Genomic DNA, 15,577 nt, shown 5'->3' on the forward strand with positions numbered 1-15,577 from the left:
CTTCTCTTCTGAATGCTGAACAAACCCAGTTCCCTTGGCCTCTCCTCAAAGTGGAAGTGCTCCAGTCCCCTTGGTGGCCCTCTTCCTGAGTCACTCCAATGTCTCAGTGTCTTTCTTGTACTGGGTAACCCTTTCAGTTATGCTTAATGTATTGTTTTCTTACCTTCTTCTGATTTCTGGAGTTGTATGAAATTGCAGATTTTAGTACACTTGTACTAAAACTTAGCTATTCAGTGTCTTAAATGGTTAGATTTGTGATCTGAATGGTATCTCTCCAGGATTGACTTAGCAGTGTTAATAGTTGTGTGTCACTTTAAAAAACAAAAACAACCCACAAAACATAAAACAAATAAACCAAACCAAAACCTAAAATCTTTTTTTTTATTTTTATTTTTCCAAGGGAAAGCATTTATAGGCTACTGCCTCAGACCACTCCTGAGAATGTGAGTAAAAACTTCAGCCATTACAGCATTGATCCCGCCACCCGGTATCCCAATATCAACGTCAACTTCTTGCGGCCACAGCAGGTAACTGGACAAACGGTGCTTCTGAATGCTCGTAGTCTGCATTGTCTTTCCTTAGGTGAAGGTATGCTAATGGTTTGGGGACAGATAGTGACCTGATGTGGCTGTATAGTGTGGAACCAGTAAAAAGCAGATATATCAGTCAAGAGTAGACCTCTGTAGTTTAGCAAATACCTGTTTAGGAATTTTTGATTTTGACAGTTTTGACCATGCCGTAATGATGCATGAAATCTATATGTGTGTGTGTGTGTGTGCATGTGCATGGATTTTCTTTGTAATAATCTAGTATAGGAGTCTGTCCTTGCAGTTTGGTATCCACTGGGCAGCAGCCGTTGGCTAGACTGTTCAGCACTGACTCGCTGTTCTATATTGTTCTGGGGTTCTAAGACTAGAGATTTCTGCTACCTAAGTGTATTTGTCTTCCTTTCCGTGCCTTGGGATGGCTCCTTCTTGTTGTGCTCTTTCTGTATGGACCTTGGGTGCATAGCATGTTGGTAATTTTAATTTTTTTTGTGTGTCATTTTAGGTACGCCATTTGTATAATACAGGAGACTTGAAAGACATTCACCTGGAAATCGAGAACTTTGTGAACTCCAGGACACCAAAGCTCACTCGTAATGGTAGGCCTGGCTACTGCTCTGTTTCTTTTGGTATTCTGGAGCTGCATCAGTGCAGGACGTAAAGCAGCAGGGCTCTAAAGGATTACTTAACCAGTCTCTTTTGGTTTGGAAAAAGTATCCAGCAGTTGTTTCGTCAATAGTCCGATTTTCCATTTTTCAAGTTTCAATTAACATGTAAATATATTTTTGTTTGCCTAATTTCCCTTGCTTTATAATGCTGTTGTATTTCTAAGCAGGTTTGCTTATGCAAGCATTTTTTCACCTCCTTTGTCCTACAACAGTGTCCGTCCTTAGAGTGCAGAAGCCTAGCCTGAGTTCACTCCTAACAGTAAACTCAGAATTCTTACAGAAGGCATTTTTGGTGCAGTCTTTCATGTTTGTGCTTTCCTTTACATAATCTCATCTCTTAGCTTAACTAATTGAAACCTCACTTTGCTTGCATTATTCTGAAAGTTAGATGCCTTGTGATAAGCATCTCAGTATCTGTCTACTTGTCCTGTACCCTGAGGGGTATATGGAACTTTTCCTTTTGCACACCTTGCCTGTGGATGTCCAGATAGTGTTTGGGGACTCTCGGAATGGCACTTTGCTGCTAAGCCTCCCTTTCACTGCTGAATAGCTATGTAGTCTTTTGATTTGTTCTTTGGCCTGCAACCAGGTCCCTTTAGGCTGTAATCTTGTCAGATCTTGCAGTAAGGCAAGGTCAAAACAGGTCAGTGCTTTTAAAGGAAAGCTTTCAAGAAAAAGTTGCAGGAGTACATTTGTAGTTCTTCCATTAGAAATAGCATATCTGCGCTTTAGAGAGTATTTGTGCTACTGTGTGTCCTTTTGTTCATATTTAAACAAGCCTTTGTGACTGTTTTCTAATTCCTGGGCCTCTTTTACAAGGGCTATGGTGAAAAGCCTGGCAAGTTACAACTTTTTAGCAAATCAAAAATGTTTTCTTGGATCTAAAATAGATTATATTTTTTAAAAAAAATTCTGTCTCTTATAGCTCATTGTAGGAGCAGCTTGTTGTTTACCTGAAGGTTTTATTTTGTTGGTTCATGATTTTTATATTGGTTTTAGAATTCATGAAAGAGATGTTGTACATTTCTACTTAAAAATGTCATTTCTTACAGAGTCTGTAGCCCGCTCTAGTAAACTGCTCAACTGGTGCCAGAGGCAGACTGATGGATATGCTGGTGTAAATGTGACGGATCTCACAATGTCATGGAAAAGTGGCCTAGCTTTGTGTGCCATTATCCACAGATACCGTCCAGACCTAATGTGAGTCACTGGCTGTTTTGAATAACTGGGAAGAGAAGAACATTAGTGATACTTAGAATTAATAGTGTGGAGACTGAGGCAATGCATTTGTGACCTATGGACAAATGGTACGAATTCAATTAAACTTGATAGAAGCTAATGTATGGTGATTCACCAGCAGAGTGGAAGGTCATAATAACTTGATGAATATGAAGATAAATGTGTTGTCATTTTCCCATCTGGATGATTTGACAGAAGTAAGCTTCAAATTGGTACTGACTGGAAAGCATTATTGCCTGACAGGTCTTTGTGAAGTTAGTCAGGAATAGGTCATAGCTTCAGTTAAATTTCTCATGAACAAGTCTCTACACAGCCCTTTATGTATCTCCTGGTTGACAGTAACTCTTTTCAAAGACTTTTAGGCTGCTCTTTTTACAAGTGGTGACCCACAGTCTAAATAGAGACGTTGCTGCTGTTTGCGCACTAGCATGCTGATTGGGTAAATGAGAGAGGCGTCCTCGTATGTGATATATTTGGTAAAACGCTGCCCAGATTCTAGAATGGGAAAACACTGGAAGGTGTAATAGGAGCAAAGACTCTGGTACTTTAATTGAAATCTGAAAGGGCTTCAACTTCCCAAAGAGACATTAGAAAAAATAAATTTTAGAGCTGTATTTAAAGACATAATTCAATGTAAAGCATACTGAAAAATTGCTTGGTTATTCCTTTCCATGTGCACTGAATTATTCCTCTATTGGTGTACTCAACCTGAGCTACCCCATTTAATAGCTATATAGCTTGTGGAGAGTTCACATAACTTTTAAAGCAGTTTACACAACTCTCTACAAGCTATAGCTTTTTATATAGTTCTTATATAGTTCTAGGAGTTTTGGAAGAAGCCAACAGAACTAAAATATGGATCGGTCAAAAAAAGGGGGACAAAAGTGAAGACTTAATTTAATTCCAATCACACAATAGATTTTATGTAGGATAAAACAGTACAGTCTTCCAGCAAAGGAGGAAGTGAAGATATATTTCAGAAGATAGTAACATTTTTAACAAGATATATTTCAGAGGATAATAAAATTTTTAAGAAGAAAAATCAGGGTTTGGAGGAGAAGCAAAAAAAGAAAAAAGGATACATTTGAGCCAAAGTTCACCATAATTAAGTAGCATCAACTCTGCAATACGAAAAGGTTGCTAGCAAATAAATTTGAGATATTTCAGAAAGAGGAAATAAAAAGGACGTGGATCCCCGAGTTCTTTCAGAAGGCTAATTTCTACCTGATTCAGTGCACGCTGTCTTTCTGCCTTTTGCAGAGACTTTGATTCTTTGGATGAGCACAGTGTGGAGAAGAACAATCAGCTGGCCTTTGACATCGCTGAAAAAGAGTTTGGAATATCTCCCATTATGACTGGAAAGGAAATGGCATCTGTCGGAGAGCCAGATAAACTGTCGATGGTGATGTACCTCACACAGTTCTATGAGATGTTCAAAGACACCATCCCCTCTAGTGGTAAGGAGTTTGGGGCAGGTGTCTCAGATTCAAAGACCTCTTTGGGATGAATGCATGTGCTTCAGTTATCCGCACGCTTCTTCTGTGTAAGCAGAAGTTAGTCACTCACTAATGTTACATTACAAAAGTTGACTTGTTGTTGGTGCTGATAAAGACCATGTTAGCAGTATCAGGAGCAAAAAAATGAAATAATACAAAATAATGTTCTCAAAATAATGCCCTCAAAAGTTCTAAACTCACTTCAGCACTACTAGATAACTTCTCTGCTTTCTTGCTGTTATGAGGGGTTCATCTGTCTTGGCTAATGTGAGATGCCTTGCTAATAGCTGTTTAGTAGGTAATTTCAAAACACTGACCAAGTTTTATATCTATTTACCGTCTGTGAATGGTGATAGTAAGTTCAGGCCAATGAGGAATAAAACATCTTTGATTAGAACTGGAAGATGTGATTGCCTAATGGAAATCAATATGGCCTACCTTTAAATATTAATAATGTTGTTATATCTGTTTATTACTGACAATCTTAATTCAAATCTGTCATTTGAATGGGGAAAATAAAATAGTGTTTAATAGCCTTTTAAAAATATAGTGCGTATGAGGTATTACTTCCAAAACTCTGAACTCTGCTTAAGATTACTGATCATCGTGATGATTTTTAAATATGAATGTAAACAGAGTAAACTAACACATTATTTATTCTGGGTGATTATAAACCCTGAAAGGAGAATTGATTTTGGCAAAATAAAAATGCAGAGTAGCTGAGAAGGGTATGCATTCTGGACATTATAATCATTTTGTACAGAGAATTTAAGAAAAAGAGTGTAATGTTGAAAAAAAAAACATCAGTGAGTCCTTCGGTTGTGTATTGAACAGTAGCACCACAGAAATGATTTCTTGGCATTCTCTTGTCGCACGTGTTTTTATTAACAGATAGTCTGGACCTGAATGCAGAAGAAAAAGCTGCCCTAATTGCCAGTACCAAATCACCCATCTCTTTTCTCAGTAAACTGGGACAAAGCATCTCTCGGAAACGCACTCCAAAGGTAACCGTACCACAGTCTCTGTAACTGCTGTGTGTTAGGCTGCTGTCCAAGTAGGTGGTACTAAAAATATGTATGGCTAAGTGCATATCTGCTATGTTTTTGCAGAACACCATGTGTTCGTCAGCTCTTGGCATGGGACAATACATGACATTCATAACTGCAGAATTACACCTGCAATATGTACTCTCACTTAGTGGTATATTTCGGTCTTAAAATCCTAGCCTTGCGGTAGTATTTGGGGATATATTTTGTATTGGAACAGAACGGGTTACTCAGTTCTGAATTAGTTGAAAGTGTTGAGGAGTGTCCAATTTGAAGGTAAGAATCCCCTTAAATGGAGGATGAGTCCAGAGAATCAATCAGTTGTGTTGCAAAGCTAGTTTGACTGCACTTAGGACATTTATCTCAGGCCAGAAAGGTATGAGAGTCTTTATCTTAGTTTTTTTTCCCCTCCATATTCCATTTTCAGGACAAGAAAGAAAAGGAACTGGATGGTGCAGGAAAGAGGAGAAAAACCAGCCAATCGGAGGATGTAAGTGTTACAGTGAGGAAGGTGTCAGGGAGGAAAACGTGTGTAGGTTCTTTTTTGCCACTTCAGTCCTTTCATTTTCTATATCCAGACAGGGTTTATGTAAGACTTTTTTTAGATAAAAATGAATTATTCTTCAGAGTTTACACTTCATCGTAGCTATAGTGCAAATATTTTACTGATGCTTATGAGAGAATAGTGCACAACAAATTAAATGTTACAGTTCTCTCATTTTTACTGCAATTTGATTTGATGAGGACAGCAAGAATAAAACTTTCATTTAGTAAAGTTATGCAGTATAGTAAGAATTTTCATTCATATTTAGACTTTAGCCTTGGTTAGTGCAAAAAGCACACATTTCAATTATGCCCCATGAGGCAGTCCTTCACTTGAAACGTTTATAGCTGAATAGGTAAAAGTGAGTTAAACTTTAGTGCTTCGAGTTGTCAGTGAAGGTTTGAAGATAGGCCTTTGCTTTGTGTCCATGGATTCATGGGAGTGTTTCAGCTGTGGTTGCTTTAGTAGGTAAGTGTATCAAATAAGGTTGAAAAGACAGGTAAGTTTAACAGAACTTTCAAGGAAAAGGAAATTAAAATGTGAGCTTTCAAGTGCGGACTAATAGATTTGATTTGTAGGGTTGGAAACCTATCACAGCAAAGAGTTAGAGAGCAAAAGGTGGTCCAGTTGAATCTTGTTAAATTTGGATGTTGCTGATTGTTAGGAGGACATCCCGCGAAGCTACAGAGAAGAAAGGCCCACGCTGGTGAGCGCCCTGACAGAGAGGAGAATTGATGCTGCCATTGGGAATCAGAACAAAGTCAAGTCTATGGCAACCCAGCTACTGGCCAAATTTGAGGAGAATGCACCAGTGCAGTCCTCAAGCTTACGAAGACAGGTAGGAGGAGATGGATAATAAACCCCTTTACTTTGGAATTATGGGGGAAAATCATGAATAATAACATGCATTGCTTGAGACGGGATGCTAGTGGTGGGCTTCTACTTCAAAGACTCTCCTAGGGAAGAACGAAGCTTACTCAAAAGAGAAAAATTTTAAATTTAGGAATATGATATGGAGAAGAACTTCCTAATAAAAGTCTATTTCCCTGTTATTGTCTGTGTTATGTTATTTAATCTCTTTCAAAAACATGTTACCAGCAATTAGGTTCCTCTTATAACTACTATTGCTTGTTGAAAAACTTTCCAGGAACATCCCATTTCTAATGTTTTAGAGCTATCATTTAATTTCTCATTTGAACTTTTTCATGCCAGGTTATATCTGGTTTTTTTTGTGAACTGTGATTAAGTTTCATGTGTGTGTGTTAAGCGCAGCAGATAAATGCCTGGGAGTTTCTTTGCAGTCGGGGTATTTGTGTCATTCCAAGTGAGGCTTCCTGATGACTGCTGGTCATTCACGATGTTATCTGAACTACCGCAACTGCAGGGTAGCTGTCTTTGAAGTTAGACTGAGTCACTTCAAGCTCCTGCTAGCAGTGCAGTGTCAGCAGTAGAAGGCTCGGTATGGTTTAAGTGCTCGAGTTCTTGCTCTGCTGTAGTCTGTCTTCATAGCTTGTGCCAAGCTTTGTGCTGCCATGGCCAGGTTGTGAGTGGGACCTGACCTAGCTACTTTGAAGCTAGGTCAAGTATGCTACGCTGCGCGCCAGTGTTAGTAGTATAACATAATCTCAAAATGATGATGTTTATCCCACTCTTTACCAATCAAGTGTTTGCTCAGCCACGACATGTTGGCTGGAATAACAAGGCTGACTTGAAAAAACAATGGAAAGAAAGGGAAAGTCCAAAAACATACATAGTTTCCCATGTTTTTTCCCTTTTTGTATTTTACTTGCTAAATAAATTCTCCCCACCCTATTTTTTTTTTCTTAAATGTTTGTCTGTCTTATTCTATATCCCATTTCTTTGGCTTTCTTTGAGTCTCCTTTACTATTTTATCTTTCCTCCTTTGTCCCAACCCACTTTCCCTACAACCTGCATGCAGCAACCTGTCCTGCCTTATCAAGAACGTGTTCACAACCAACCATCCAGCAGACGAGAGCAGGGCCGTCTTGCTCCCATACCCCAGTGGAAACAGGTAAAGAAATTGATTATGAATACAATGCATTGCCTGCACCCAACACCAGCTGTCACTGTCCTGTTGTTAAATGAGTCATTTTCTAGCACCTGGTGTGAGTCCATTCTTTTAAATAATTTAACGTTTAATGAATAAAATCAGCTTCTGCCTTTGGTAATGATGCACAGTTTAATATTTTTAAAAGGACTTGGTCAAGCTTTCCCTGCCCTCTTATACTAGTTTCAACTTCCCAGAGTTTCAGTGGATGTTTTAGCAGAAACCTTGCCTACAGACGCAACCTAGTGTAGACTTTTTATCGTCTGGAGTATTCCTGGATTTTTCTGTTAGAAAAGAGTTGATAATATGTAAGCAATTATTGCAACCAATGAGGTTAAAGGTGTCACACCATCTATGATATTAAAGGTCTTCATTGATATAAATAATAAAATCAGTTATCAGTTTTGCTATTCACGTGTGAAATCTTATGTGTTCTGCAGTTACAGGAGACTTTACTGTGGTTTCCCTTTGTCTATGACAAACATAGCTGTCCTTGCCAATTTCTCACATTCGTTGCATTGCAGATTCCTTTATTGCTGTGAATTAAGTAAATTTAGGTTTTCTGCCACACAGAGTGTCAGAATAGGGATCAACAGCAGAAAAATCAGCAGGTACCAAATTTTATTTTCTCTTGTGTGTTTTGGCCCAGTGTCATTGCCAGTGTTTTTGTTTCAGCAGTGCACTTGCAAAAGCAAGGCTTGTGAGAGACGATCTTTTCAGGCAGATAGGTATACTTATCTCGCTGACTTCCTCTGCTTCCACTGTTTTGCTGTGCAAATGGCCTCCTCATGTTTCTGAGAGTGCTGAGATACATTTTTCTGGCAGCCATAATTTGGAGAAACATCTGCTTCTTTCTGGTTGCAGTTTAATCAAAGCATACTTTGGAGTCAAGAGCAAGAGGATGACACTAGTTTGGAAATTCACTGTTCCGCATGTTTATGAAATTCATGGTGAACTTCATGTTCAAGGCATTCAACAAAATTAGTGCTGCATGTCAAGACCAGTGCCATGATCTGGAAGGTTTCTGTCCAAGAAAGAAGACCTAAATCGGGGGAATTCTTGTCAGTAAGACTGTCAAGGGAGTCTTAAAAATATGTCAAAATTATGTTTAGGTTTCCTGACTCAGTGTTTTTTCTTCTACATTCTGTCTCATCAAAATCTGCTTTATAGGCTTGATGGGTTGATACGCATCATCCATGGTTAAGGCAAATTTCATTTTTTAAAATACTTCCCAGGCAGAGGGGAAGAACCCAAAGAACTGATGCAGAAGAGCATAATGTGGCTGTACAATATTAAGCCAGTTGATCGAGTCAGTTGCTTATGTTACCCTACGAAAAAAAAAAGGCAGACAACCAATGCGGTCCAGTTTATCTCAGTTCAGAAGGATGAAGATTTGTGTTTTAGCACTTGGAGAAGATCACACCCCTGCAGCCTTGAGATTTGTATTTGAACCTGGTGTTGAAACTTTATGAAGGCTTTATAATTAAGCCTTTATGGTGAAACACCGAAGTTCTTATTGTTATCCTTTAGTAACTGATCAAAAAAAGGGCAAACTTTTGTTTTCTGCTTTTATGAGGAGGATTTTCTCCTTACTAGAGAGCCGTTTGGTCTTGGTTTTGTTCTTGTTTTTGCTTCCACTGCATGATTTTTTTTAAAAAAAAGGGAAAAAAAAATATCCTTCTGGTCTCCATATTAGGCAGTAATGTGGGGCAGATATTTGAAAAATCTTTCTGTAACAATTGTACTTCAGAGAACTTGTATTGTTTAATGCAACACTGACATTGATGGCCTTGTGGGTAAGATTTCCCTCTCAACATTACAGCTGGAGGTGATCTTTCCTTCACATAAGCTTTACTGCGTCGACAGAAGATGGTTGATTCTTGGGTCCAGGTTTCATGCTGGATTTTGTAGCACTTTTCATCTGACAATTGAAATGGAGAAGAATGAAACTGGTGCAAAATACACAGGATACAGTAGGATCAAAGAAACAATTGATAGGGTCCCTGTTCCAAAGGTTCCTTATTACTTGCCTGGGGAAATGAACATCAGTTGTCTTCATTCAAAAGCAATAAGAGTATATAGAATCATTTATTCTCGACTGATCGGAGATCAGCTGAGGCAGGAAGCCATCCACTGGGCCAAGCAGCCAGCTTCGTCAAGCTTGGACAGAAATCCATCCTGCAGGAAGCTGTTGCTGAAGCAGTGCTTCAGCTGGCTGCGGAGATTCCTGATTCTGGTTGCTTAGGTATGCAGAATCTGATAACTGTGAGACTGTGTGTTACTACGGTACTGAAACGGCTTTCTACTGGGACACTGGGCACACTACCTACAAAGCTATTTCCTGGGCCACAGATTGCCAACAGTTGGTGCAGGGTACCAGTACATGTTACTGGGTGTACTGTAAAGGACTAGTGTTGCTCCTGACAAACTCTTTAGGGAGGATGCATGTTTACTGGAAAGAGCTGTTCATGAAGCTATGGGAAAGGGTTGTCTTGTTTGGCATAAGTGTCAGGGTTTATGAGCAGATAACTTCTTTCAGTAACTGCGTATAAGATATATCACATAGCAAATACCTTCTGCTGAAGAGTCCTTTGAGGAGGAGCAATGCAGTTCCTAAGAGGACAGAGTGGTGACGCGTTACTCAGGGAAATCAAAAGTTGTCTAATGTTCTTGCCAGTAGGCAGAATGTAGCTGAGGTCCTCGAGGGTCTTTGGGAGAAGGAAAGTTTTGTGTCTTGTGTTTGATAGATTCGGTCCTGTGTCTTGGAAACTACATGGAACAGCAAAGTATACTGAAAAAGCATGAGTGTGATTGCAGGGGAGAAACCACACAGTTGCAAAGGATGTGATCTGGGTTGGTCCCACAGTTTTGATGGAAAACTCACATCTGCCTTGGGCTGTCATGTGCCAGTGTATGTTAGGTGGACTTCCTTAGCGGTACTTGCTTATCAGTTTGAGTCTAGAATCTTGCTTTGTCCTGGAGTTCAGAGTCACAAGGTCGGCAGTTTCAATGAGTTTGTAAGGCAGACTGTCTCCATGTCTGTTGTACAGGTGGGTGGGGGTGCAGGGTTCCTAAAAAGAGTGCAATTCTGGCAGGATCTGTTCTGAAGCAGTTTTTACTTTCATCATAGCCCCTTTAATGTGATCTCTCTTGGAGAAGGAAAACCTTCAAAAGATTAAGCAGGTTAAAAACCTGACCAGTCTGCTGCTCGCAGCATTCTGTGTGGCCTGCATTTTCCTCATGAATTGGATTACTAAGTTTGCTTTTTTGAGCTACATTTTGAGAATGTTGATCTGTGTTGTCAAGATTGAGTTCGTGCTATTATGAGCACCTCAGCAGCAGCTAGTAATGCATGAAGATACTGTGAAGTGCGCGTGCACAGCAGAAACGTGCATAATTTTTTATGTGATGGTCATATCTCCTAAAAGAACTGGATTGTGTTTCATAGTGTGGTGGTTAATCTCCTCAAATGAACGCCTACTTGTATAAAAACATCTTCCACGGTTCTATTGCTTTCCAAGCCATTTTGGCTGCTTTTGGGAAAGAGCATCTCCTTGGGGATCATGAAGCCATTGAAAAACCATGTGGTTTATGTGGAAGAGGATCTGACTGTTTGGGTGTGGCCTGGGAGATGAGTCTTTTACAATGCATTTTGTCGTGGCTTTCCAGACTCTCAGCTTATGGCCTTCAGCAGTTTTCTGTTGTAGTTCCATAGGTCTCCCAACAGCAGCAAGGTGCGCGTGTGTGTGTAATACATAAACTTAAATCACTGCTGTGTGCAAAGATGTTTTCAAGATGGAGATCACATGTCTTTTGGTGCAAATCTTTTCTGCCTCTGGTCTGATACTTGTTCTTTTGAGACAGTCCCCTGAAGTACGATAAAGGTGCAGCAGTACGAACTCTTTTCAGTAATTCTGTTGGAACTGTGGTTTTTGAAGATACACAATGACTAATGGAGGTGACTACAGTCAGCAGGAGCTGAAATCTTAGCTGAAGAGAACTTACAACAGCAATGATTTCTGCAAATACTGATGTTCCTACTTAATTGCCTATTTAAATCTGTTGATACATCTTTCCTATTTCCTTTAGCCATCTTTGTCTTTGCATGCTCAGAAATGCATCCGACTGGAGGACTGAACATGTACTTCATATACTTGTACAATGTTATATTCTGAGACCTGCTGTGGAGATAATACACAAGGTTGTGATAATGTTGAAAATAATAGATGTTGAAATTTGAAATGCAAACTCGGCCATGGTCAGGTGAAGCTCCGTGAACAGCTGTAGTGGCTGAAAATGTTATCACCCTTTCAGCTAGAAATTAGCAACTTCACAGCTGAGCCTTTTGAAACAGCATATACATGTTCCTTATCCACTTCAGTGCAAAGTCATGTGCTTTAGTTTAAGCTGCTTGTAGCATCTGTTTGAATTGGAAGTTGTGTGTGTTTTTTGTTTGTGTTTTTTTTGGGTTTTTTTGGTTTTTTTTTTCCGGAAGAGAAGAGGACACCCAAACAGATGTTAGTGCCAGCTCAGCTGTAAGGGCAGTAAGGAACATCTGAACATCTGTACATCTGTAATATCTTTAAGCAGCATGCTGTTTCTTTGGAGGCTATCTGACAGTGGCTTTGGATACACAGCATTTTTTTTTGTTTTTGGCAGTGCAACAATTTCCAGATATGCTCTGGTGAGAACTCAAAAGAAAAAGAAAAATCAGGCGGAAGATACTTTAATAATCAAGAAATAGTGGAGAAAAGACTGTACATAGTAAGGAGGTACAGAACTAGAAAGACATGTTTTCTGGCATATTAAAATGAGGACATGTATGTGCAATGTGTAATATTCAGACTATTAGGTATAGCTGCATTTTAGCTGTAAAACAGATGTATTTTTGTTCTGGTAGAGTGGTGGAGTACAGTTTAACTTGCCTGAAATGGTTTAGTATCTGTAAGTTAAAGTGGCGGGATCTGAAGCTGAGAACAGAACACTGGCTGGAGTTGTATTGCTAATGAACGGCAAGCAAGAGTATTGAGGTCAACAGGGTGGGTATCTTTAAACACTGCAAGGCACATCAATAAGTGTGTTTTCATGAAGTAGAGAGCAGTCCAGCTGCGCTATGGAGAATTCCAAGTCATACATTTCACTGTTTTAGAAGTCAAAAACTCAGCTGATGATTGATGTAAGTACATGTTGGCTGCCGCTAGAAGTAGCTCTTAAATGGACGTGTGATGGTGTGGCTATGGGTGAAAAACTTCCGTCTTTCAGCCTCAGATAAAATGTGGCTTTAGGTCGTTCGTGAGAGGCGCAAACTTAGGATCACTGTCTCTCAGTTCGTGTGTTCTGGTCTGTCTTACCAAAGCCAATGGTAATGTTATCTCTTTTCTACCATTATTATGATTTTTTTTTTCTTTTTCTGTTTTAAAAAAAGATGAGGAATAAGGAACGTTCTCGGACCTGCCCCAAAAAAGTGATTATGCTCCCTTCTTCCACTCCACCTTCCTCTCCACCGTATCCCAGGCAGCAGGTGATTTCCCTCTGCATGCTCTGTCCCTCTCTCTTCATTACTGCTTGTACAAGGGACTAGATCAGTTACCAGATATCCCATTTACAAATGCATTTCTGATTTTCTTTTTTCAGATGGTATAGGGCTTCTTCAGCCTCTTAGTTTAGAAACACAGGTTGGCGTTAGCTCACTAGAAGTATGATTATGATGACTATCTAATGCTTTGGAGACTCCTAGATTTTACTGTAGGGTAATTTGTAATTACGGTAGCCTTTTTCCAGTTTTGAGTTGCAGCAAAATAGAAAGTAAATGTTTGGAGTAGTGCAGGGGGAGAAAATGCAACTTTTCTCCATCTCCACTGTTCATTTAAACAAGTATGAATGAAAATTCATCAAACTCTTTCAGGATTACTTGTATGAAGTGCCTTTTAGAGTGTTGTTGTGGCCTGCACATGTCAGTGTGGTCTTACTGTTTCTCTCCGCGCCCCCCCCGCCCCCCCCCTCCAATCTCTGTCTCACAGGAGTTTGTGTTCAGTCTGTCTGAGTTTGAATTTGAAGCAGTGAGAGCTGTTCTGAACAGAGTGTATAAATGTGCATCCAGATGTTGGTGCATATGTGTTTGTCCTTCTAGTTAATTATTACCTGAAATCCTTGTGTCTTGTTGTACGTGGTCATGGTGCTTCTTTAAGTTGTATCTGTTTTTAAATTTTTGTTTTTTGTTTTCCTACTGCAAAAATAAATTCCACTCTTCCCTGATAAATCCTGAACTAATCTTGAGGTGATAAAGAAGCAGCTGCACTTCCATAGACCTCCCATAACTTTCAATAGGAACTGTACAAATAAATTTCCCCATAGGTGAAAAATATTTCTTTGCTGAACACTTGTATGTCTATAAACTCTGTAAAGGCACCTTACCTTTTAGCAGAGTAGACAAGGCTTATTCTTGGACATAAAGTTTGAGCTGCCTTATTGCTGTAATTTCTCAGAGTGTTATCACATTTAGTCGGGTCTAATTATTGTCAACCTCTGGAATGCACATTCTCTGCTGCCTCTCTGGTGTCCGCATCTGCAGGATAGGTCAGGTTTGCTTACTGGTGTGATTCAAATCTGTCCTAACAAAGTGGTTAATTTTCTGGCACGCTGTGGACAACACAATGCCAGAAAGGGTACAGAAATAGACATCTAGGTAGAATGGATGGGGAAAGCCCTTTTCATTAGCAAAACCTGCATCTAAGCTGAATTAAGTGTAGTATTACCAGGTGATGTGATAGCTGGCTGCCTCCCTCTTTTCAACATGCTTGGGAAATTTTGACAGGTACAGTTTGTGAGAGAAGAAAGGCTTCCCCCAAGCTTGCAGACAGAGAAACTAAGGCAGTTAAATGCGAGAGTTTTACTTTTTTAATCTATGCCATGGGATTCATTTTCCATATAGAGAAATTGACTTTCAGTCTCTAAGGTTCCTTTAGCTCTGTATTTTCCCTCCCTAGCTTCTCCAAGTGTTTGTTTGTCCTGTGTCTTGTTGGTTGTCTAGTTCAGTTATGAGACTGAACTACTGCTGGGTCCGGGTGTACTTTGACCATTTTCTATGTTGTGTCCTGTAGGAAACTTTTTTGCAAGTCTTCTTGCTCAAACAAATAATAATGTAAAAAAATAATTTTGCTCCCACCATGAACTCTGAGGAATTTGTGCCCCCTCTGCTACGGAACTGATCTGTTAGACTCAGTTGAGAGGGGTCTGCTTTTGTAGATGTTCTTTTTTCCTTAGAAATGATGTTGTTTCTTGATATTGTCCTGGCCCAGGCCTCACAGTGAGTCAGATGGATCTATGTCCTTGTTACGCTGAAGTGTTTTAAAACCTGTACCTCTGCGCTTCTAATGCATTCATTCTGCCACTTCTTTTAAACTTTCTATTTCCTTCCCTTGATCTAACGTCACGGTATGACTTATATTGAGTGTCTTACCATATTTATCTTGCTAATTTCATTACATTGTGGTACTATATTGTGTTTTACTGACCTAATATGGATATATATGGATTGTTTTTTAAAATTTTCCCTCCAGGATCTAAGTTGATATTGATGGTTTTAGAATATTCTTCTTAATAAACTGTTGTGCTATCCTTATGGCCTCTTTTCTGCCTGCATCATAAGAAATGTCAGATGAAGTGTGTTTTGACTAGGAGCTTGGTCTGTGGTTGTTATTAAGCTCATAATTTTTGCCTGCAGAGAAACAGGGAACCTGGTGCCGACTATCCCGGGGAGGAGAGTCCCAGACAGGAAAGGGTAAAGAGCATGAACAAATGGCATGGACGCTGATGACACAACGCTGTGGTGGATGCGTGTAATACAGAGAGCAAATGTACTGGGTAGCGAAACACACTTATCCTGATGCTGCTGTTAACACACTGGAAATGCGGAGAGTCAACTAGAAGTGATTATTTCTGTGTGATACCCACATAGATGCATAACAAGCC

General features: G+C 39.6%; 1 protein-coding gene across 5 annotated transcripts in view; it reads left to right on the forward strand.

Annotated features, from left to right (window-relative positions):
• MICAL3 (microtubule associated monooxygenase, calponin and LIM domain containing 3) overlaps positions 1 to 15,577 on the forward strand; it is a 166,249-nt gene that overhangs the window by 67,751 nt on the left and 82,921 nt on the right. For 3 of the 5 annotated variants that reach the window (XM_075440824.1, XM_075440799.1, XM_075440816.1), the window contains exons 10-19: positions 401 to 527; positions 1,051 to 1,144; positions 2,266 to 2,413; positions 3,713 to 3,909; positions 4,840 to 4,952; positions 5,422 to 5,484; positions 6,203 to 6,376; positions 7,478 to 7,570; positions 13,032 to 13,127; positions 15,330 to 15,386. In XM_075440824.1, coding sequence (XP_075296939.1) covers positions 401 to 527; positions 1,051 to 1,144; positions 2,266 to 2,413; positions 3,713 to 3,909; positions 4,840 to 4,952; positions 5,422 to 5,484; positions 6,203 to 6,376; positions 7,478 to 7,570; positions 13,032 to 13,127; positions 15,330 to 15,386 — 1,162 coding nt within the window. The remainder of the gene's footprint in view (positions 1 to 400; positions 528 to 1,050; positions 1,145 to 2,265; positions 2,414 to 3,712; positions 3,910 to 4,839; positions 4,953 to 5,421; positions 5,485 to 6,202; positions 6,377 to 7,477; positions 7,571 to 13,031; positions 13,128 to 15,329; positions 15,387 to 15,577) is intronic. The other 2 variants (XM_075440806.1, XM_075440833.1) reach the window with 1 other exon arrangement.

The sequence above is a fragment of the Opisthocomus hoazin genome, chromosome 1 (assembly GCF_030867145.1).
Source record: "Opisthocomus hoazin isolate bOpiHoa1 chromosome 1, bOpiHoa1.hap1, whole genome shotgun sequence".
In the NCBI taxonomy this organism is placed as follows: Eukaryota; Metazoa; Chordata; class Aves; order Opisthocomiformes; family Opisthocomidae; genus Opisthocomus; species Opisthocomus hoazin.